This window comes from Lepidochelys olivacea, assembly GCF_965140295.1.
Source record: "Lepidochelys olivacea isolate rLepOli2 genome assembly, chromosome: 8".
Lineage (NCBI taxonomy): Eukaryota > Metazoa > Chordata > Testudines > Cheloniidae > Lepidochelys > Lepidochelys olivacea.
This window is the reverse complement of record NC_140418.1, coordinates 19,991,247-20,013,692: the sequence shown is the minus strand read 5'-3', so window position 1 is coordinate 20,013,692 and position 22,446 is coordinate 19,991,247. Positions and strand designations below refer to the sequence as shown.

Here is a 22,446-nt window from a genome sequence, read left to right as displayed (position 1 = left end):
TCAGTCTTTCCCCACCTACTGGCTCCCAGTTTCCCTCCATATTTCCTTCCCTGGCTCCCAGTCCAAGTGTCCTTGCCCAGCCAGCCCCAATTTCCCTTTCCCCCTCAGCCGCCAGTCTCAGTCTCCCTGTTCCAATCTACCTGTGCCATCTTCCCAACAGTTCTGGTTCTTGTGTTCTCTGTATTCAAATCAGTCAACCCTGGGCCCAGCTGCGCACATTGATAGCACAGATGAGACAGGCTCCCTACTCTCAGTTGAGGTGTCTGGACCCAGCAAGCCTTGCAGTACCCCAGAGCTATACTTGCAAGGAAAGTCCTGCTCAGCCCTGAGTTTGAACATGCCCAGCGTGGATGGAATCCTCCAGGAATTTAGCGGCTAAAATCCAAGAAGAGTCAACAGAAAATGTGTGAATTATGATTTTTCGAAAACTTATTTTTGCCATATTTGGGTGATTTTTTTCAGGGACAGCAAAAGGCAGAGTTTGGACACGAAGGTCACCCCCTGCCAAATGTCAAGTCCCTGCTCTAAAGCAACTGTTTGAAGTAAAGGAGGCCAGATTTTTTCATCATGGGCAAAATAATGTATTTTCCCTAGCATGTTTCTCAGAAACCCAAATAAAAATAAAATAGAATACAGTAAAAAAAAATATTCAGCCTGAGGCAGACAGCCTGCATGGAAAGTTTCAGCCAAAACAGTTAAAGTTTGGTAAAGTTATAAGCTACTCAAAACAGGCTCTTATAATGGGAAGTGTGGGCACCTTAATGCTAGCTAGTGCTAACAGCCTTGTCTATAATAATTTCTCCCTCAGGGCTTCTTGCACTCAACAGCCATATTTAGCACTTGGAATGAACTCACAGAACTGTAATGAAAGACTTTGTCTTGCCTGTGCCAAGATATCACTTAACAGCATTGTCACAACTGGGCTCCAAAAGGCCTTCTCTACACAAACAGTTCACACCTTTTAGAAGTAAATTTAGTACTTGTAAAAGATGCCAAATTGAGAGCCCTAGAGGCAAAGTTTTATATTTATAATCAATCAGCTAGGGCACCTCCAGTAACAGGGTTAGATTGCCTCATGTTACTCTCTACTCCTAAGCAAAGCGTTTTAGCCCTACCCTACAAAGGCCACTTCTTATCATCTAAATATTATGGTTATGGGTGTAATTGAAATGTAGGTAGATAGAGTTAAGTGTCTGAGCTCAGTCAGTTCTTAGCCTTTGTGCCTGTTAGTACCAAAGAGGTGGTGGTTATGCAATATAGGAACTTGTCCTCTGGAAGCAGAATGAGACCTTCCATCATCTCATTTCACAAAAGGGCAACCAAGAGGCCAGGGGGTAGTTATAACTTTCACTCAGTACCAGCCCTGACTGGAGTTGATCCAAGCACTAAGAAGTGAGAGGCGTTGTATCCCAGCACTAAATCCATGAGGCAGCCAGTCCCCTTCTTGTTTCTTTAGGGGGCAAAATCCTGCAACCTTCGCTCAAGATTTACTAATTGGAGCCAATAGACGTTTCCCCTTATTAAGTCTGGAGTGAGGACTGCAGGATTTAGCCCCGTCTAGGAAAACTCTTTATTGTTGGTGGACCTTAAATCACAGTTGCACAAACAGCAGTTTCCGGGCTTAGGTACCGCCGCGCAGCATCAGAGCACAAGCCGGAATCGCTGCTCCTGCTTGTACCTGAAAACTCCCCTTTCATTCCCGGAGCAGGCTCCAGGTGGCGCCGGTGGGTAAGCGCTTTCCCGGCTGCCCCATGACTTCAGTGAACTTTTCTCGGCAGCACTTGTGGCCACGCACTGAAACAGCAGGGGGTGCCAGATTCCACATGGAAGCCGCTACCCTCGTATTTGCGTGTGTAGGTGCGCGCGCGCAGCGGGCTGGGGCTGCTCCCAGCACTCCGCTCCCCGCTTCGCCGTCAGTAGCGTTTGGAGCCAGGCGCCGGCAGACCGGAGCGCTGTCCATTCAGCACCACCTTCCTGCGCTAGGAAAAACCCAGTCCTGCACAGCTCGGCCTGATCCTCCCCAATAAAGCTTGCTTTGCAGTAAGTACAGGGAGATTTGTGGCTATGGGGTGTGTGTGTGTGTGTGGGGGGGTGTTGCTGGTGTGTTTTGTGTGTGTGTTGTACACTACCCCCGGTGTGCCTATATAGCTTCACAACCACCACCAGACAATGAGAGCGGAGCCTGACTTGCATTGTGCCACAATTTGGGGGGTGCCTGTCCCGCTCTGACAGGGGATCAAGCTTGGTGGGGTTATACTGACACTCAGAAACCCATTCTCATATTAATATTTTGTCTTCTTTAAACAAAAGATAGCCTATAGGAGAGCAGCGTCCAGCCTGTAATAGCAGCCCCATCATCGGATTAACCACAGAACAAGGGGAACCAGTTTCAGCAGCATTCTCTTCTGTGCACTTTTTATGTTGTCTGCTAACAAGGATTTTCATAGCTCCAGACACCAAAAGGTTAAAACAATATATGTGATGAAAAAAATACTGGGCCAAGTTTATCCCTGCTAGAAGTCCACAGGCATCAGCAGATTTACAGCAGGGGAGGAATTTGGCCCATGTGCGAGGGCTTTTTGCAACACGGTCTTGATCTGCAACAATACTTGCTGTGTTAGTGGGATTGTGAGAGGTTTTATTTGGACTCACTTTGGGCCTTTCGAGAAGTTTTTATTTGTTTAATGCATGTTAAAGTGAAAGTTGTTCCAGATTTGACATGCTTTGTCTCTAGCAATCCAGTAAAAAATCCCAAGTGAGCAATGGTTGATACGAAGAATTCAATAGAGCAGTGTAAGGCAGAATCCTCTTCTCCATCTCCTTTCCCCTTCCCCCCCTCACCCATCTCCATACCCTTGTAACATCAGTCATCTTGAATTGTTTTAGGTCTGGAAAGTGAGGTCCAAGAATGGTGAAGCTGGGGAGTAATTTGAGTGACAAGAACAGCAAACAACCATCCAGTGAAGATGGTTTTCAGACAGTTCCTTTGATCACACCCTTGGAAGTAAATCACCTGCAGTTTCCAGCTCCGGAGAAGGTAACACACCACCTCAAACAAACACAAAAAAACCCTCACAGAGAGCAACCAGGTCTCTTCTTTTCACTGCCCTGTTCCATTATTGGTCTCTAATGGGCATTAAAATGCAATCCTTCTACCTTATCAATGCAACACAATAAAAAAGGGATTTCTTTGTTGGTGTTTTTTTTTTAAAACACAACAGACTGACACAGGCAAACCAGAAAATGTTTCCTCGTGATTGCAGGTTGCGAAAAGGCTTAATATATTTTTCCTAAAAATGGCATTAAAATTAAATAGGAAAAAGCTTAGAATGCATCTTGACAATAAAAGAGGCATCATGTGAGCAAGTGAGTCTGCATCTGCATTGAGAGTGATGAGATGACTCTTGTGTAATAAACAAAAGTTGAAGGGTATCTAATTTTAATTACGCAAATCAAGATTTGTTTTCTTAACTGTGGCCTTTCAAAGTCCATTTGATTTTAATTCAATTTGATTTATCTGATTAGAACAACTGAAGTCCCCGATAGAAAATGTGGTAATGGGTCATTCCATGTCTTCTTTTTCCCCCCATTGGCTTCTGTGAGGGAGCAGCTTTTTCTCCTAGCCAATCAACACTCACAGAATTTAAGTGCTGCACTAAAATGTTCAAAAATGGGCACCTGTGATTGGATGGTGTTTATGAGCTGTTTTTTTTAAAGGTACTGTATGTACTATGAAGTCATTTTGTCTATTTATCTACAGTGATGGTATATGTCAATAATGTTACAGTGGGAGATAATGTGTGATACCATTCACAATGAGATCAAATGTCCAAGAGATTCCACTGTCACCGCTCCTTATGAAAAAAAAAACAGGCTTGCTGCAGTGTGGTGCCTAGATACCACAGCGGTAAATGCCATGTCGATACAAAAGACAGAGGGAAGGATTAAATCTCAAGGGTTCATGATAACAGCAAAATTATATATAGAAAATACATAACAATGTTTGTGCATATATTTCTAATATACACAAATGTTATGTATTTATATATGTGTGTTTATATATATTTTATATACATATAAAGAGATAATTATTTATTTTCTATAAATAAAGAACCAAATATATCTATATATCAGAACCGAATAAATTGACACACGTTGGCGGAAACCAGAACCAGGCCAAAATAGGGATAATGGGCTTGATTCTCCTTCCACTTCTGCCAGTGTCAATGCACCAGTGTCAAGTAAGAGTAACATAACTGAAATCAATAAAGTGATACTGATCTGAACTGGTGTAAATGAGGGGATAAACTGGCTCTTTACCTCTAGTTCTGATAATCTGAAAATTAATAAAAAAATAACTAAAAAAGATTAACATGATTTATCAGGAATGTCTGAGAGGCTCTAGGGGAAATCAAGGATGCATAAAATGCATTATTTTGATGCTACCACAAAGCAGCCAGTGAAGTTTAGGCATTAATTGCCATACAGTGTGGGGTTTAAATCACTCAGGTAGTGGCTACCACCTGTAAAATTAAAAAACAACATTAAAACTGGTGGATTGATAATCAAAACTCTGATGATTACCATATTATAGTTGTCTGTTGGTGAAAACCCATTGTAATGTATTGGTCTAAATGGATTCCCAGGCAATCTTTCTGTTTAAATGAATGTGCCGATACTGTGTATTCGTCTCCATACACATGTAGTTACTACACTTGTTAGCTGTGGCTCATACCGCTATGTCTTTGGTCCTACCCTTGCCTGAGGGCTGGAGCACCTGCCAAAGGACAAAGGCCCTGATCCAAAGCCCATTGAAATCATTGCTAGTGGCTTCTATGGACCCTGAGACAGCTTTTAGATGTATTAGAGCAGGAGTTAGCAGTAACAGAAAATCTGTTATAAAAAAGGAGAAGGTGCTAAAAATCCACAACAATCCTTGTTACTTTATTATTTATAGGACAAATCCCGAAGGGTGAAAGTCACTCCATGGCAGAGGGCCTTTGTAAGGCCTTATTAATCAGCTGAACCTAAGGTAAAGAGAGTGGGGGTTAAGTGGTAAGGGTGAATTTCACCTTACTTAGTGTTTGCGCAAGCAAAACTCTCACTGACTTCAGTGAGACATTGAGCCTGAGGAAGGACCTTGGGTTGGCCTATATGTATGTTAGAATTTGTTTTGCAATCAGGGAGCAGGAATGTTTTCCATTTTATTTTAAAGGGAATTTTACTGTCTGTCTGTAACAGACACGGTCCTGCCAGCTGTGGATTATGGCTTCTGCGAGTAAGAACAGGAACCAGGCTGGCTTTTGATGACTCTTAAATGAGTGGTCAAAGGGGTCAAAACTAGTGTGTGGTGGGGGCTTGTGCAACAACAGACAAAAAGTCACTGCTCTCCTCTTCTTAAGCGTAAATCAGTTGCTGCTTATTTTTAACCACAAGGAGCAGTGTTCTAGATGCCTGCCTTAATATGTTTTCCCATCGGCGCCATTAATCACTGCTCTGTTGCCAGTGTAACAGAGAGGGATATGTTTTGGCATCTTTCCTTTAAGTGAAGTCCTGAAAAATCTCTTTGGTTACTAAGCTCACCTGCTAAAAGCTCTCCTTCCTGAGCTGAGCTAGGGTACTACAGTTATTCTTATGTAGGGCACCACAAGTTGTAAGGCTGGCCCTGAGCTCAGGTCATTGTGCACAGCTTGCAGGAAATTGAGGCTATTTTCAAAGCTGATGAGGGGATTTGGGCACCCAATCCTGTTCAGACCAAGACTGGAAGCATTAGCCATGCATTAGCCAAAGATAAGTTATTGAGCTCAATACCGGGCTAATTGAATGAAATTCTATGGCCTGTGTGACACAGGAGGTCAGATTTGATTATCTAATAGTCCCTCCTGGCCTACAATCTGTAACTCCATGAATTTCTTACCCTCCCAAATTCAAAGGGTATCATGGTTTTGTGGGACTACATAGGTCAGCTCTGATGCTGGAAGAAACCTTTCTCCTTGGCAGGAGCAGTACATTTTATTTATTGTCTTGCCAATACCAAGGCCTCTCAGCGTGAGAGAATCTCCATTATTAATAATCCTGGGAAGTAGTATTTTAAATTTTCATGATCTGCACTTTGCAGCACCTGAACTGTAATATATTACATGTGCCTTGGCAATGAAGTGGGAATTACATGAGGGCTGTGTGTCCTTTTCTAAATGAATAATTTAAAGTTTTCACAATGCCAGTTATGTTAAATATTATTACTCATTTCTTTGGGGAAAATGCAGAGCTTAAGCGCAAATATAAAGTGGCAATAAATGATATTACATTTATCCAGGGAAAGAAAAGACTTGAAATTCATATCAGTTCATTTTCAGAATCTCCTACTTCATCCTTTTACAGGAAAATCAGATTTTTAAACGTTTCAATAATAAATGTAATGTTTTTCCTTGTTACATTTCACCTTTACCTTGGTCCTGCTTAAAGCAAATGGTTTTAAATATCCTCTTTCTTTCTTTCTTTCTTTCTTTCTTTCTTTCTTTCTTTCTTTCTTTCTTTCTTTCTTTCTTTCTTTCTTTCTTTCTTTCTTTCTTTCTTTCTTTCTTTCTTTTTCTTATCAATTGAACATTTGGAATTCCCAACATTCTCTCTGCTGTTTATTTCCCCCCAGGATGTAGGTAATAGTTTTTAAGATGCACACATAGCATCTGATCTGTTGTTCCTCACCTCAATATACCCATAATCTGCCAAAGCCAAAACACTGTTATGCACAAAAGGCTTGATTCTGGACTCATGGCCAACAAAGATAATTTTGCTTTTGACTCCAGGGGGATGAGGATTAGACCCAACATAGCAGGTGCATTTAGATATACACCTCTGTGAGTGTTTTAATAAAAGACCTCATCAGCCAAAATTCTGCTTGTATTCATGGATGAATATTACCTACAGGAAATGGAACAGCATGGCATATATGGCTCATGCCTACCTACAGTCTCACCATTTTTAAAGGCCTAATAAAAACCCATTCTGGAGGGTTATTATTGATAGGTCTCACAGAAGAAATGTGTTTTAAGGAGGGATTTGAATGAAGAGTGAGAGGGTGATTGGTATGCATGCACAGTATCCAAACATGTATGCTTCATGAAAAGATGTACAAAGATAAGAGTAGGGAGAAGAGTCATTTAGGAAGGAGATTTTGGCAGAACCTTGGTAGCAGGAAGAGGAGTAGGAGAAGCGGGAGGCAGAGACGTCTGTAGGAACTGTGTGTTGCAGGACAGGAGCAGGTGCAGGAGACATTGCAATGCTTGAACAAGGTGTGAAAGGTGATAGGAAACCAGAAAAAAAAGAGAAGACTCTGAGGTGACCTCACAGAGGTTTCAGATTATTGAATCAATTGAGAAGTGACATTTTTCAGACTGGTCAAGATGTCAAAAATTAGGGGAAAATAATTCAAATATTAGGAAATGAGATGTAAACAGAGAATTTAAGATGAACTAAATTACACAAAAGTTTCTATGGAATAATGGCCATTTGTCCTCTACATAGAAACAGGGCCTTGAAAATCAGTGAATTTGAGCTCACAGAATTCCCTAAACAGTGTTCCATTTGAGGAGCAGAATTTATTGCTTCTGGAATGGGCAGGAGACTTGGCCTTCCGAAGCCACAGACTGCTTGATATCTGCAGAGAATACCCATGGATCATTGGCATGGAGTCTCAGTACCCCCCATGCTGCTTCCAAGCCTTCCCTACCACACACAGAATAGCTTCATTAGGAATTGTGATCCCATTAGCTCCTGTAACTCATATTGCCAAATGAGACTCTTTGTCCCTTTCTAGCGGCTGATCTTTATAAGAGGCTAATGAGGATGCTGCAGCTGCCAGCCAGTGGACATGGTCCTTTAGCTCAAGAGGCAGAGATTCATGCTTTTAGTGGGAGAGTTCCTGGGTTTAATCTCTGCTGGTGACCCACGGTGAGCACTATCCATAATCCTACCATGCCCTTGCCATAAAATCCTCCTTTATTTCAATGTGTGGAGGGTGACCTTACACTGCAGTATTCTGATTGGATTAAGGGGGGGCCATGCTGGTGAGAGTCTCCGTCTCCCTGGTCTAACTTCCTAGTCCCTAAGCCCTGGTCTACACTAGGATTTTAGGTCGAATTTAGCAGCATTAAATCGATCTAAACCTGCACCCATCCACACGATGAAGCCCTTTATTTCGACTTAAAGGGCTCTTAAAATCGATTTCCTTACTCCACCCCTGACAAGTGGATTAGCGCTTAAATCGGCCTTGCCAGCTCGAATTTGGGGTACTGTGGACACAATTCGACGGTATTGGCCTCTGGGAGCTATCCCAGAGTGCTCCATTGTGACCTCTCTGGACAGCACTCTCAACTCAGATGCACGATTGTTTGCCGTTGCTCTGATGCAGGGAGGGGCGACTGAGGCCACGGCTTACAGGGTTGGCTTCAGGGAGCTAAAATCAACAAAGGGGGTGGCTTTACATCAAGGAGTATTTCAGGCAGGACTTCATGGAGGGTTCCAATAAGAAATGGTGCACCTAAGTTATTGTTCTTATTGGAACAAGGAGGTTAGCCTGGCCTCTGATTGATACATGGCTAGATTTACCTCGCTACACCTTCTCTGTGAGTGACTGCAGTGTGACCTAGAGGAATGAGTCCCTTAGATGGGGGAGGAGGGGAAGCAAATGAATAGAAAACAAATCTGGTCTATTTCTTGTTTTGATCCACTCCATCTATCTTTTACATCTTTGGCTGGCAGCAGACGGTGCAGAAGGACTGCATGCCATCCATATCTCATGGCTGCTCGGCAGAAGATGGTACAGTATGACTGCTAGCCATCCTCATCTCTTGCCTGCCTGGCAGAAGATGGTACAGTACGACTGCTAGCAATCCGTATCGCCTGCCTGCTCACCATAAGACGGTTCAATAGGACTGACTGCAGGACTAAAGAGAATGACCTGGTCAAGTCACTCCAAATTTAGTCCCTGCGCCCATGTCTGCCCAGGCGCTCCCAGCTGATGTGGCCAGGAGCACCTCGGGCACGACGAGAACGGCTACCAGTCGTACTGCACCGTCTGCTGCCAGAAGGCAATGGGTTGCTGCTACTGTGTAGCAATGCCATACCGCGTCTGCCAGCACCCAGGAGCCATACGGTGACGGTTACCTGAGCGGGCTCCATGCTTGCCGTGGTATGGCGTCTGCACAGGTAACTCAGGAAAAAAGGTGCGAAATGATTGTCTGCCCTTGCTTTCACGGAGGGAGGGAGGGAACGGAGGCCTGACGATATGTACCCAGAACCACCCGCGACAATGTTTTAGCCCCATCAGACATTGGGATCTCAACCCAGAATTCCAATGGGCAGCGGAGACTGCGGGAACTGTGGGATAGCTATCTACAGTGCAACGCTCCGGAAGTCGACTCTAGCCTCGGTACTGTGGAAACACTCCGCCGAGTTAATGCACTTAATGCACTTAGAGCATTTTCTGTGGGAACACACACACTCGAATATATAAAACCGATTTCTAAAAAAACGACTTCTATAAATTCGACTTATTCCGTAGTGTAGACATACCCTTATTCCACAACATACCAAAGACTTCCGTGTGCTCAGATGGAGTGTGCCTTGGAGCCATTGCTATCCCATAATGTGCCACTGTCCGAGCTCAGCTCCTCTTAGCTTTCCATAGTGGGGGAACCTGAGAGAACATGGGGCGTTTTGAGTAGCAGTGTGGTCAAGTAGGTGGAGCATGGGCCTGAGAGTCATGAGACCTGGTTTCTCTTCCTGTCTCAACCATTGACTTGCCGATGTGACTCAGCAAACCACTTCCCCTTCTCTGTTTCTGATTCCCAATCTGCACGATAAGGAGAATGATTTATGTGCTGTTATGTAAAGCTCTATGGATGAAGAGCATGACCAGCCTGTTGAGCATTATTATTATACATTGCTGAGTGAAGGTGATTGAAGCAATAGTCTTAGGCTCTGGTCCATCAAAGCACTTAAGGATATGTTTAACTTTGGACATTTGAGTAACCCCATGGACATTAATAGGACTACTTATATGTAGTAAGCACATGCTTAAGTACTTTGCTAGAGTGGGGCCTTAAAGACTGCAAGAGATAGCTAGACTTGTTTCTGGAGAAGAGGGTGGGGTGTGGAAGACAGGATCCAACGAAAGAGAAGTGCTTCCATGTTGGATTAGGCAGCTTTATCCTCTTCCTAAAATGTCTTACAACCTATTTCCAAACTTCATTTTGGAAGAGGCATTCACAGGACGATTCTTCCATGGACACGAAGTGAAGCAAACACAGAATACTTTATTTCTGTCCTCTTTATTGCCTTTGCTATAAAAAGCATCGTCCCTGTTTAGATGAAAGGTGGGGCCTGGCCGGGAAATGTAGTAAGGAGTCCGTAAACAAGTTATAGCAGCAGTATCATTTTGTGTAAATATCCCCTGAGTAGGTATTTGTCCAGACTCCACCTAGGGCACAGGGCTTGGAAGGGTCACAAAGCCTATAGTATAGCCAGCAGTAAAGCTACACTCTGCAAGATTTTGGTGGGATGAACACAGTGTGTGAAGTTAAGCACATTCGTTAGTCTTTGCGAGATTGGGGCCTAGGTGAACGCACACAAAGGCTGACAAGTGTTAAATGGTACTTATTCAGCAATCACAGAGGCTAAACTGATCCCACTGATTGATAGGCTGAAAATTATTTTTCAGTAGACATTGATGTGCATGTTGCTTTACAAAATGAATAAACATGGATCCTTTGCCCCAAACAGCTTCAGCCCAGATCCTCAAAGGAGCTTAGGTGCCTAACTCCCATTGACTCCCATTGATTTAAATGGGAATTAAGTGCCTAAATACCTTTGAGAATCTGGGCCTTAGTCTAAAATACTGATCTGCAAGCACAGACCCTTGTGACTAGGCGGAGTCCCACTGAAGTCAAGGCCAGAATGACAGGAGGAGGAGATGAGAACATAGGGAGGCATGTGCAAAGGAAAAATGAGAGACAGGATGGTGTGGCTTTATGGGTCACTCGGGAGACTAATGCACGTTGGCAGGGTGCAGTGAAGACATTTATTTCTCTAGCTAAATGAGATTTTGAGTGAATGATTGCTTGTATTATAAATGCACAAAGGGCCATAGTTAAGAAACCTCCTAAAAGAATGGTAACCCAGTGCAGGGCAATGTTCTCTAGGGAAGTTGCCTTCCTCATAACAGATCATTTCCTCTGTAACTTCACCAGAAAGAAGCAAGTAGGGAGCCTGGGAATTTCTTTTGCTGCATTTTGTATTGAGATTAAATACACTTCGGAGCCCAATTCTCGATTCCCTTATATTGGTGTCAGTTAGGAGTAACGGTTGCAGTCAGTGGAGTCACACTGTTGTAAAATGAGTGAGGGAAGAATGAGGCCCTCTGTATTTTCTCTGTTAAATAACAAATAACCAGTGAGATGTATGGTGCCTCATTTTTAATTCAAACAATGGGATCCTGGTCTTATGAAGGAGCTGCTTCAGGACATTTAAAAATAAATGATCTCTGATCACTGTGTTGGTTGTGGAGGTTCCTCTCTGGGGATTTTTTTATTATGTAGTCCCACAGCCATTCAGCAGTAGATTCTTAGAGTGTACTGCCATTTAGAGAGAGAGAGAGAGGGTGTGTTCAACTAACAAAAATTATATAAAAAAAATCACAAAGAATTTTGAATATACGAAAAACAATCCATTTCTAAACCAGCAGAATGAAAATGATTTTCCATTTCTTTGTGAAAAATCAGTACCGTGTTTCGACCAGCTGTAGTTTAGACCTGCTCCAAAGACATCACTATAGAGCATCACCTTTCAGAAGTGGTGTGCCGAGTCTTCATTTATTCACTCTAATTTAAGGTTTTGCGGGCCAGTAATACATTTTAACATTTTTTAGAAGGTCTCTCTCTATAAGTCTATATAACTAAACTATTGTTGTATGTAAATAAGGTTTTCAAAGTGTTTAAGAAGCTCTATTTAAAATTAAATTAAAATACTGATCTTACGCTGCTGGCCCGCTCAGCCTGCTGCCAGCCTGGGGTTCCGTTCACCTAGGCTGGCAGCGGGCTGAGCGGGGCCTGCGGCCGGGACCCCAGCTGGCAAGGGGCTGGCAGCCAGAACCCGAGACCGGCAGCGGGCTGAGTGGGGCCGGCGGCTTGGACCCCAAACCAGCAGTGGGCTGAGTGGCTCAGCCTGCTGCCACTCAGCCCGCTGCCAATCTGGGGTTCCAGCCACCGGCTCCTGGCAGCCAGGGTCCCGGCTGCCAGGCCCGCTCAGCCCGCTGCCAGTCTGGGGTCTGCCCACATACAGTGGGTACCTACCTTCTCCCTGGTTCTAGCCCATTCTCTTCCTCTCTCTCTGCACTGAGCTGAGGGTGGGAGTGCACTGAGCACAGGGCTGGGGGTGAAGGAGCAGGCTGGGGGTTGGGGTGTAGGGCCTGGCCAGGAGCTAGAATGAGGGAGGGGGCTCAGGGTTGGGGCAGGAGGTTTGGGTGTGGAGTGCTTACCTGGGCAGCTCCCATTTGGTGCAAGGGGTGTAGGTGGGAATGTGTGTGGGGTGTGTGTGTTCAGGAGCTCCCGTTTGGTGCTCAGGGTGGGGGTGGAAATGTGGGGGGTGCAAGAGTCAGGGCATGGGGTGGGAGGGCTGGGTATGTGGGGGGGTGCAGGGGTCAGGGCAGAGGGCTGGGAGTGTGTGGGGAGGTGCAGGGGTCAGGGCAGAGGGCTGGGTGTGTGTGAGGGGGGTACAGGGGTCAGGGCAGAGGGCTGGGGTGTGTGTGGAAGGGTCAGGGCAGAGGACCGGGAGCACCCCCACGACCCTAGCCCACACCCCCTTGCCCAGGGCAGCTCACGGCAGGGGGCTGGAGGGGATATGTGCTGATTCCACCCCCCTGCCCCAAGGCCCTGTCCCCACCTCCTCCCTGGGGCAGTGAGCATGCTGCAGCTCCACTTCTCCCCCTCTCTTGCAAGGGCCATCAGCTGATCAGCAGCAGGGAGGGAGCAGAGGAGGGGCAGGAACCCAGCCGGCTGGGGGAAGAGGCGGGGGAGGGGGGACCTTGCCTGCCCTGCACTAGCAGCCGGCAGGACCAAGCTTCTTCACTCTGCCCCAATGGGGGGCAGGACGGAGAAGAGCGGGCCAAGGCGGGCAGGATTTTGAATGGCTCGCTGTTGCCTGCCGGGTTCCCGGCCTGGGTTTGGCAGCGGGCTGAGCAGGGCTGGCGGCTGGGATCCAGCAGGCCTCTTGTGCTATAGAGAGAGATGCAGAGAGAGCCATATTAGACAGCAGTTGGTAGGGTCTGTGGGAGGATTTCCCTACCACCTGATGGAGCTTGTTCCTATAGCTGGATACTGCTAATCTAACCCCAACTGGGTGATTTTTTACCTGAGTGACTGGGCTGTTGGTGAACAAGGGGTTAACGTCAGCTCAATGCTCAGCACCCCTTGCATTGGCTTTATGAATGGCTGTTTAGGAATAGAGTGGGGAGATTACTGTTATAATCGTAGGATCCACACTAAGCATCTGTTTTTTTTCTGCCCAGTCATTTCACCAGTTGCCTAGTCAAGATACTTTTGGAGAGCAAATACTTGGCCTTTGGAATGTACCAGATTGTATGTAATAGAAGAGCAGTCCTAAATGCTTCTGTTACATCTCTATCACACCCCTGCAAATTAATCTGATCAGTGGAGCAATTAGGCCCCCACCCACACAAGCGTTTAACTGCTAGAGCAATCAGCAAAAGGGGCTCAAGTAGTTTCTCTGATAACTGGGATTTTTTTTCTCCCTCCTCCTGAGAAGATTGTTACAAAATACTACAATGGACTGTTCAGGAGGTAGTATGGGCCTGGCTAGATTTATTTTCAATATCACACTTGATTCCTGGTTGTAGCTAGCACAATTAAACCCTTATTATAGAGAGGTCCTAGGTTGAAGTAAAACCAGGAGGGGAGTAAGAAAACCAGGGTGAATTACAAATGTGCAGGAAAAAATATAAATTATACATAGAAACAAGTAAGATTCTTAACATTTTATTTTCTAGCTTTATAGCTCGGCATTGAGGCCTACTGTCAGAGCATAAGGGAAAACCCTCTTACCTATCATTATGGAATTTATCTACATACAAGATCTACGTTAAACAACTGAAAGGAATTTGAAAGAAGTCAAAGGGATTAAACTGGAAACAAATCAGACACTGTGGAAAGAAAATGAACACTGTTGCATTACTTCTGCATTGCTGTCTGCAATTACATGAAAAAATATACACAGCTGGAAACAGCAGCGTAGAGGGGATCTGGGTATTGTGGACAGTTGGTTTAAAAATAGAACAAAAGGTATTTTCTGAGCACTGGTGTGCAGGTGCTTATAGGTAGTACTCTATCATCTACTGTACAGGCTTTACAAAGGATGAAGAGGAAGAGTGGAGAGTTAGGGCCTAGTCTGGTATGGGTTTGAGCATTCTCAGCTCTTTTCTGGCCAAATCCTGAGATCCTTACTTATTTCTAACTCCACTCTTACTCAGGCAAATTCACACTAACTTCAGTGTGAGTTTTGCCTGAGTGATAACTGAGTAAGGACCACACAGGATTAGACCCTTACTCTACTCTCCACTGCATAGAAGATGCAGTGTCACTTCAAACCTGCCAGGCCAAATTCACCCCTGGTGTTGCTTCACTAATGTTAGCGTCGTGCTGCCAGGACTCAGTTTGGGCTCACTATATTCTAAAAGGCTATTTTAATATAAATGTGTTTGAATCACTTCTTCTGACTCTTTTAAAGGCTATTGCGATTGCTACTGTAACAAATAATATGGAAAGGGATATTATTCAAGGGTTTAAATATTAGCTATTAGCTACGTGCTTTGCATTTGAACCCACAGGGTGGTTTCCTCCTCCTCCAAGTTTCACATGCTTTAAGTGCAGAAGGAGAATCCTAGGGACACTTCTGGTCCAAATCAGGCTTGATATTCTTCACTTTACAATTACTGGCCAACTTTCTTCAACAGATTTTTAGGGGTCACCAAGAAATTCCTATACTTTGAATGCCCAAGTTCCTCAGAGTTCCAGAATTTTGTTCCTCACATGTGTCTTTTGCCTTTTTGTGAAAGCCCTCCCTTTAGAAACTTTATGTGCTATTTCCCTCTCCAGTAGTGTTTTAGGTTTTTTTAAAAGGATGGAGATGACATCTTCTCTCAATAGCTGTCAGGTTTCAGAGTATGTCTCTGTCTGATCTTCTACTGGCCAACTCTAGGTATAGTCAAGTGTTCAGTGTGTAACATTTATTTTGGTGGGTTTAGTACAAAATTATTTATTTATTTATCTAGTTATTCTTCCTAGATTTAGAAATAGGTTCAATAAAGCTCAAAGTTGCAGTGTTATTAATTTGACATTGTCCCTTTAAAAACCTGTAGCTATAGCACCTTGGATTATGTCTCATCATTCTTAAAAGCTAAATAGGAACAGGATTAGTCAGCACTTTATGCAAGAACTTTTCAGGAAAAGGTGGAAAGTGATATTGGTGGCTCAGGGCCTAATTGTGAGTGCTCAGTGCCTCACAGAATTGGGCTCTTAATAAGTTATGCTCTTCCTTTAGAGGGGCTAATGGGCTATGCTGTTGCAAGTTCTGTTGTTTGGGTGGGATATAAAAGTTATGTTTTTGGTCCTGTTGCTATTAAAGAGCAGAAGTGATAACCTCTATGTCCTAGCATAACATAAGTAATTATATATAGTCCATTGGAACACCTTTTGCAGATTCAATTGGATGTGGTATTCTTTACTGTTGTGTAGTTCTACCATTAAATAGCTAATGTTTCATCTCAGAGGTGGCTGCATTTCAATGAGGGATGAAGTTATTTGATCTAATCTAATCTATTTACCTAGTTCTCAAATTGTATTTGAGAGTGGCCAGTGAAATGGCATGTAGAAAAGCAATTTATTTAAGATAACAAAAATGTCTGTTTTGCACTTAAAGCTTAAAAGCGTTGACATTTTTCAGGTGATTGTGAAAACAAGAACAGAATATCAGCCTGACCAGAAGAACAAAGGAAAACTCAGGGTGCCAAAAATTGCTGAATTCACAGTCAGTTTCACTGATGGCGTAACAGAAAGATTAAAGGTAAGAAATGGTCATTGCCTGCTACCTTAAGATGTCAGTTTTATATATTGCAGAATAACTGATACAATGCGACAGTGAAAATATTAAAAATTAATGCTGTACTCACCACTGGGGTCAGAGAGAGTTTTGCCTTTATAAGGATTAGGCTTTCCAGTGTTGTTGTAGCATGTTGATCCTAGAATATTAGAGAGACAAGGTGAGTGAGTTAATATCTTTTATTGGATCAGCTTCTCTTGGTGAGAGAGAGGAACTTTTAGCTTATACCGAGCTGTTCTGTGGGTCTAGATTTAGGCTGTTATTTTTGGAAGGAACACAGAAATGGCTTAGAGAAAGAGTTTTCCTGTCATGGGAAAAAATTTGAAATTTCAAACATTTTTTCCCCTTTTGAATCATGACCAAATGTCAAGATCTCATTTTTTGCAAGCTGACAATCCCAAAATATTTTGGGTTCAGGTCAGTTGAAACATTTTGGTTTTACATTTTCTAAATGTTTTATTTTGATTTTTATCTTTTTAATTAATACTTTAAAAAAGTATAACTAGCTTACATTTTGAAACAAATCGCCTTGCACTGAAAAAATTTATTTTCAGTTTCAACACTTTTGAGACTTTTTTCCCAAAATTTGTATAAACAGAAATTTGTCAAAACTGACCCTTTCAGCGAATTGTCATTTTCCACTGAAAAAAATGTCTTGTCAAAAAATGACCAACCAGCTCTACTCACAGCCAAAAAAGAGCCCCGTCTGGTGAGGTACTGAGTGCCCTCAACTTTCCTTGACTGCAGTTGAATTGGGGAGGCTTAGCTCCTCCTAAAATCAGACCCAAAACGTGGCACAAAAAACATTAGAGCTGCTCAGAGAAAAGTGAGGAAATATTTGAATTAATCAATACACACTATGGAACGCAATCTTAGAAGGTCTGATCCCGTGTCTACTATGGTCAATTACAGTTTTGTCATTGACTTAAATGGGAACAGGAGCCAGCCTGAAAGGGAGAAGACTTGTGTCTGGTCCAACAGTCCTTGTCCCTGAAAAGCTAGGACTGGGCTTGTAATAATGAAAGACTTCGTTCAATTCCTTGCTGTAGATTTCTGGATGTTACGTTACATGCATTCTCTGCAGTCCATTATTTTGCCCATTTGCACTTGTTTCGGTAAGACACTGAAACATGAGTGTCCCAGCAAAGTCTGAAACTAAGAACAATGCAGACTTCAAGTAGCAACACAATTTTGTTACAGCTACCCTCACTACCTTAGGAGACAAATATCACTTTGGACACCCGGTATGTCAAAATGTAATACGTAAAAACATGATCCAATACAAATCAGTTCAATTGGTCTTTATTGCAGTTTGAGACTTGACGGTTCAGCTTTCTAGAATGTTCAATTTTTTTAACAGCATTTTTGTAAAACACTGTTGAATTGTTTAATTTCTGCTTTTAATCAATTCACCAAGTAGCACACCTGGGTAACTCCATTGATTTGATCTGGGACATTTAAATCCGTGACTCATTTTCAAGTGGTCTATGAATAAATGTTAGTGGTCTCATTTTTTTCAGGAGGCATGTTGTGCTTTGATCTCAGTTAGTTACATGGGGCCCTATCATGCTGTTGATTTTTACTGCATTGATATTATCAATGACACAGTTGCCTAGAACTTTTCATACCCATTTTTCACCAATGGTGCCGCTGCAGTGGTCCCAGCAACAGTGTAAATGCTAGTGTAAACAGGGCTCAGGAGTTTAAAACCCCGGGTCATAGAAACCACAGCATACATATCCCAGTGTACATTATGAAAACCAGCAGTAGAACTAGATACTGTACCTGGGAAACAGATTTACAGGGAATAAAATACAGCATCCTGTTTTCAAGATGTGCATTGTGCTAGAGCAGTGGTTCTCAACTGCGGCCTCTGGGCCTCTTGCAGCCCAATCTGCACAATGCTGTGGCCCATGTGACATCGTCAGGGCCATACAGGTAGTATTGGATGCGGCCCACATAACACATTGTGGGCAACATATGCAGCCCACAATGGTAAATAGGTTGAGAACCATTGTGCTAGAGGCATCTTATAAATGGAATTGTTATCATCACCATAAGTAACTATGTGCTACCATCTATTTAGAGCTCAATCCTGTAGTCCTCAATCTGGAAACAGACAATGCAAGATCAGATTTTAATTCCATCCAAGGATCTGGCCCTAATATTTAAAAAGAAACCAAGAACATTTGATCCTTCTGTTTTACACAGGTTGGAGGCCCATCCATGATTTATTATAATATATGGTTAAAATTTAGTCCGCCTGAGTGTGTAAGTTTTGTTTCATCTTCTCCTGTTATGGGGTTTCTTATTTTTCCAATTACTCTGTCCCCCCAGCCTGCTTCTATAGCTCAGATCCTCCTCTTGAATTTTTTGTGCTCTCATCTTTGTATTTCTGGTCCATCTCTTTCCCTCCCCTTGCCATCTACTCTTGACCTCTTCCCCACACATAGCATAAGTAGCCTGGCCAAGAGACAGGCCATGGGGAAGCAGGCTGTGATACCAAAGCCCATGTCAGACGCATCAATGTAAATGTCTAAACTGACTTTCCTTTTGCTGCACTGGAGAGTTGCTGTGGACCCACAGCTCTTCCCATGCAACGCAACCATTTCTTTTTAAAGCTATTTCCTTTCCCCTAAATCCATATGATTTTCATTCTGTACTTTTCACTGTCACTTATTAATCACTCAGTGGATAAGACTATAAATATCTACCCACCTGTTTTTCATGAGGCTTCCACGTATTGTATTAGGTTTGTGGTATTATTTCCTAACCAAAATGAGCTGAGATAATAGATTATATTTTATTGCTTTTGTACTGGATTTTTTTCTATTATGCTTCATTTTTAAATGGATGCATATTTTAGGAAAGTTATTAAAAATACCTCCCTCTGGTTATAGGCAGGTCTATTATCTGATACTGATGAAATCATTTTGCATTTGCTTTCTGTAAGAGGAAAGCACAGTAAATGCTTAACTTCTATTATCTCAGTTTTGGCTTCATTTTTAAAACCTTTTTTTTTTTTAATTTTTTTATTTAAAGACCATATAAATGAGATCATCATTTTCTGTTACTAGCTAGTTGCTCTGTACAGCATTCCAGCGAGTGATGCACTGGAAATATCATCCACATGTTTGCATTAATGGGCAAATTAAAATGAGAGTATTTGTATATATGTGAACCAGATCCTCAGGTGTAAAACTTGAGCAGAATCTGGCCATATGTATTCTAGGCCAAATGAGTCATCCCATTGATTTCAACAGGATGAATGGGGTGGGGAAGGTGAGCGAGCTGTGGGTCAACAGCTGATGTGTGTGAGTGGGGTGGAGGTGATGAGACAAGAAGGTAACCAGGAGATTGATCTCCTAATGCTCATGTACATGTCATTTTACTGTTGGATTAGGCACTCGGTAAATCAGGCGTCCTCTTTAAAGGATAAGAAATGAGGTGTTTTGCTTCCTGCTTTCCCCCCTAAAGGCAGTATTATCATCAGTTCAGCCAGAAATAAATGTTGTGATAATAAGACAAAGTGAGACTCTGCCATTAATAACCATGAGTGGGAAGAAGCTGCTGGGATTCTATGTGTATGATTGTTACCCACCTGCTGCTGCTGCTTCTCCCTCTGCCTGTTAATGTTCCTTATCTAGTGCAGGGGTTCTCACAACACATCTTTTGGTGGCCTCAGAGTGCAGCCACTAACTCTTGCTGGTCGCCGCGCTGACAATTTTTCCTAAAATACTTAACTTTAGGAAAAATAAATAAATATGCACATCTACATGTCCAAGTCACTGTAATTTATTTCTGTAGGGTTTTTTCAGACGCAGTAATAAAAGTAACTTACAGTTGTCTCTCTATTCTTTACTGGACCTAATCAGAATAGAAACACAATTAAGGCGTTTTGCATGTTCTTGTCTTTTTGTTGCTGTTTCTTTTGCTTTTTTGGTTCTGCTTTTTTCTTCTTCTAAGACTTGCTGGCTGGTAAGTCTTCGGCTGTGAAAAGTGATATTTGTATGTTTGTTCATATCACTTTTCATACCAGACTTACGCAGCCCCATCAAGCCCCGGAACAAATTTAAGTCCTGAATGGGGAGGTGGGCAGGGAGGCAGCAGGGCCCAAGGATGATGGCGGGGGTGGTGAGCCTGGAACCCGAGCCTGCCACCGCATGGACAGAGCCTGAAGCCCCGTGGCCAAAGCCAGCCTCCCCTACCCTGGGAAAGTGGGGAATTCACCAGCTACCTTCACCTCCAGAGTTTTTCTCTATGGAGGGGGCAGGGTCCAACCGCTGCTGGTGGCCCTGGGAGAGGGGCCACTGCTTTGCACCTGCCCTATCACAGCCCAGATGACTGTGGCCGCAAGGAAAGGCCCTGGTGGCCACATGCGGCCACAGTGGTCGCATTTGAGAAACACTGATCGAGTCTGTCAACTCCTTTCTCTGTGTTAAATTCCTCTCCGCCTTTGGTCACTTTGGTACAGGAAAGTTCACAGGGAAAGGAGGAGGTTTTCCGAAGGGTTTCATTTTCTCCAAGCCATGTGGTTACATCACAGAGAACTTTTCCCCTTCTCTGGGGAAGTTTCAGGACCTTATGTACATGAGGAGTCGAATCCTCAGATGCTGTTTATTTTCCCTTGCTGGATATCTTTTATTGAAAATGATAATAAATTATTAGACAACCTTCCAACATGAGCCTGCCAAAGTCAGAATCGAAGCATATATATGTGGATCTTTCATCCATCTAGAACAGTACAGATCTGATCTCTTTAATTATCATAAAGTCTGACAGCAGCAACTGTCCCCGGGCGATGATTCTTATTTCAGTCTTACCTCTTCCTGGAATTTTAGATAGTTTCTGCAACTTGTCACTTCTAATATATGAGATTGTGTTTCTTTATAGCTCAGTACAGTGTGTCCTGGAACTTTGACCAATTAGGCTTATTCTTCAGCTAGATGAGTCATCTCATCCATAGTTTGACAAATGTTTAAATAGCTATGTGTAGACAGGTTACAAGAAAATGATGTTAAAATAGCATTAAGCTAGAGCCGTCTATACACAAAAGGAATTTCTTTCCTTATTTTATCCCTCGCCCCTCCAGAGAAGAAATGACAAAATGTTTCTAAGCCAGTTGGCAGTGGTTTATGTGTCTTATCCCTTCTGGGCTGATATACGTTTCCAGAGTGCCTCTCTAGGAAGTTTTTGAACTTGTTTAGGCTGTTTTCCTCTCACTCTGTGATATTGAGGTATTCCCAGCCCTCCACGAGATCCGACAGGTCCATCAACAAGGGGTGGGGTGAGGTTATAGTGATTACTTTGAAATACATAGCAATTATTTGCCATGCTGTCAGGATTGTGCTTATTACTATCCCTTTTGTTAGGTATCAAAGCCATGGTGCAGTAGATAAGATCTGGTAGTTAAATGCATGATCATAGAGGTGCCTTAAGGCCCTGCCAAGACAGTGTATTCCTTTCTGGAGAGTCAGAATGGATCCAAGCCTAGGTATATCAGGTGAGGCTCACCTCTTCTATAGGCTATGACATTTCAGATGACAGCTTTTGAGAACAAGCTGGTGATGTGCTAATATTGTACAGAAATTCTGAAGTGGCCATGTTAGCATCTTTCTGTCAAACTCAGGATATGTCAAATGCTTTTCTGATTTCAGAGCACATTATTCTTTGAAGGTTTTTGACTATTTGGAAGGGCATTGTCTCCAAGGGTTACCTTTGCCTTTCTACATTTTCTACCTTCCAGTTAATATAGAAGCCTCTGATCCAGTTACTGTTTGTACACCATCTCCTCTCTCCCTTATTACAAACAAGTAATTTCACTGTGTGACCGGTGTGACTTCAGTAATCACTAAACTCTGTAAAAGCTGTGGAGCACTGACCTTTATAGCTGAGTGGTTTAGTGCATCAGTTGTGGTGATGGACTGTAGATACCATCTATTGCAAGACTTCCATATTTCTTTGCTTTTTATGGATCCTCCTCTTGAGAATGCTAAATTCATTGGTCTCCAGACATTGAAGTAATAAAACCACACTCTTGTATCTAACAGAACAAGACTGAGAGTGGATGGATAGGTGAGAAATTAAGATATTTCAGATGTTGTTTTCTTGTGAGCAATTTATCTAGCTGGAAAATCAGTTGCACGTATTGATTGTTGCTTCACTAAACAAGATTGGAAACTTCACCCTTTACTATAAGGCAGTGAGATCCATTTTCAGAGTCACTGGCTGTGTAATCCTTTCCTTTTGAGAATGCAATCACAATGCATTTCTTAT

General features: G+C 43.0%; 1 protein-coding gene and 1 long non-coding RNA gene across 2 annotated transcripts in view; one reads left to right on the top strand and one right to left on the bottom strand.

Annotated features, from left to right (window-relative positions):
• LOC311525352 overlaps positions 1–22,446 on the bottom strand; it is a 46,031-nt gene that overhangs the window by 1,584 nt on the left and 22,001 nt on the right. Inside the window, exon 2 of the long non-coding RNA XR_014712764.1 lies at positions 16,241–16,309. This is a non-coding gene — a long non-coding RNA (uncharacterized lncRNA). The remainder of the gene's footprint in view (positions 1–16,240; positions 16,310–22,446) is intronic.
• Positions 1,887–22,446, top strand: part of NSG2 (neuronal vesicle trafficking associated 2) — a 44,412-nt gene continuing 23,852 nt past the window's right edge. Inside the window, exons 1-3 of the mRNA XM_084637426.1 lie at positions 1,887–2,040; positions 2,887–3,037; positions 16,015–16,134. Of these exons, the coding sequence (XP_084493552.1) occupies positions 2,909–3,037; positions 16,015–16,134 (249 nt within the window). The 5' untranslated portion in view covers positions 1,887–2,040; positions 2,887–2,908. The remainder of the gene's footprint in view (positions 2,041–2,886; positions 3,038–16,014; positions 16,135–22,446) is intronic.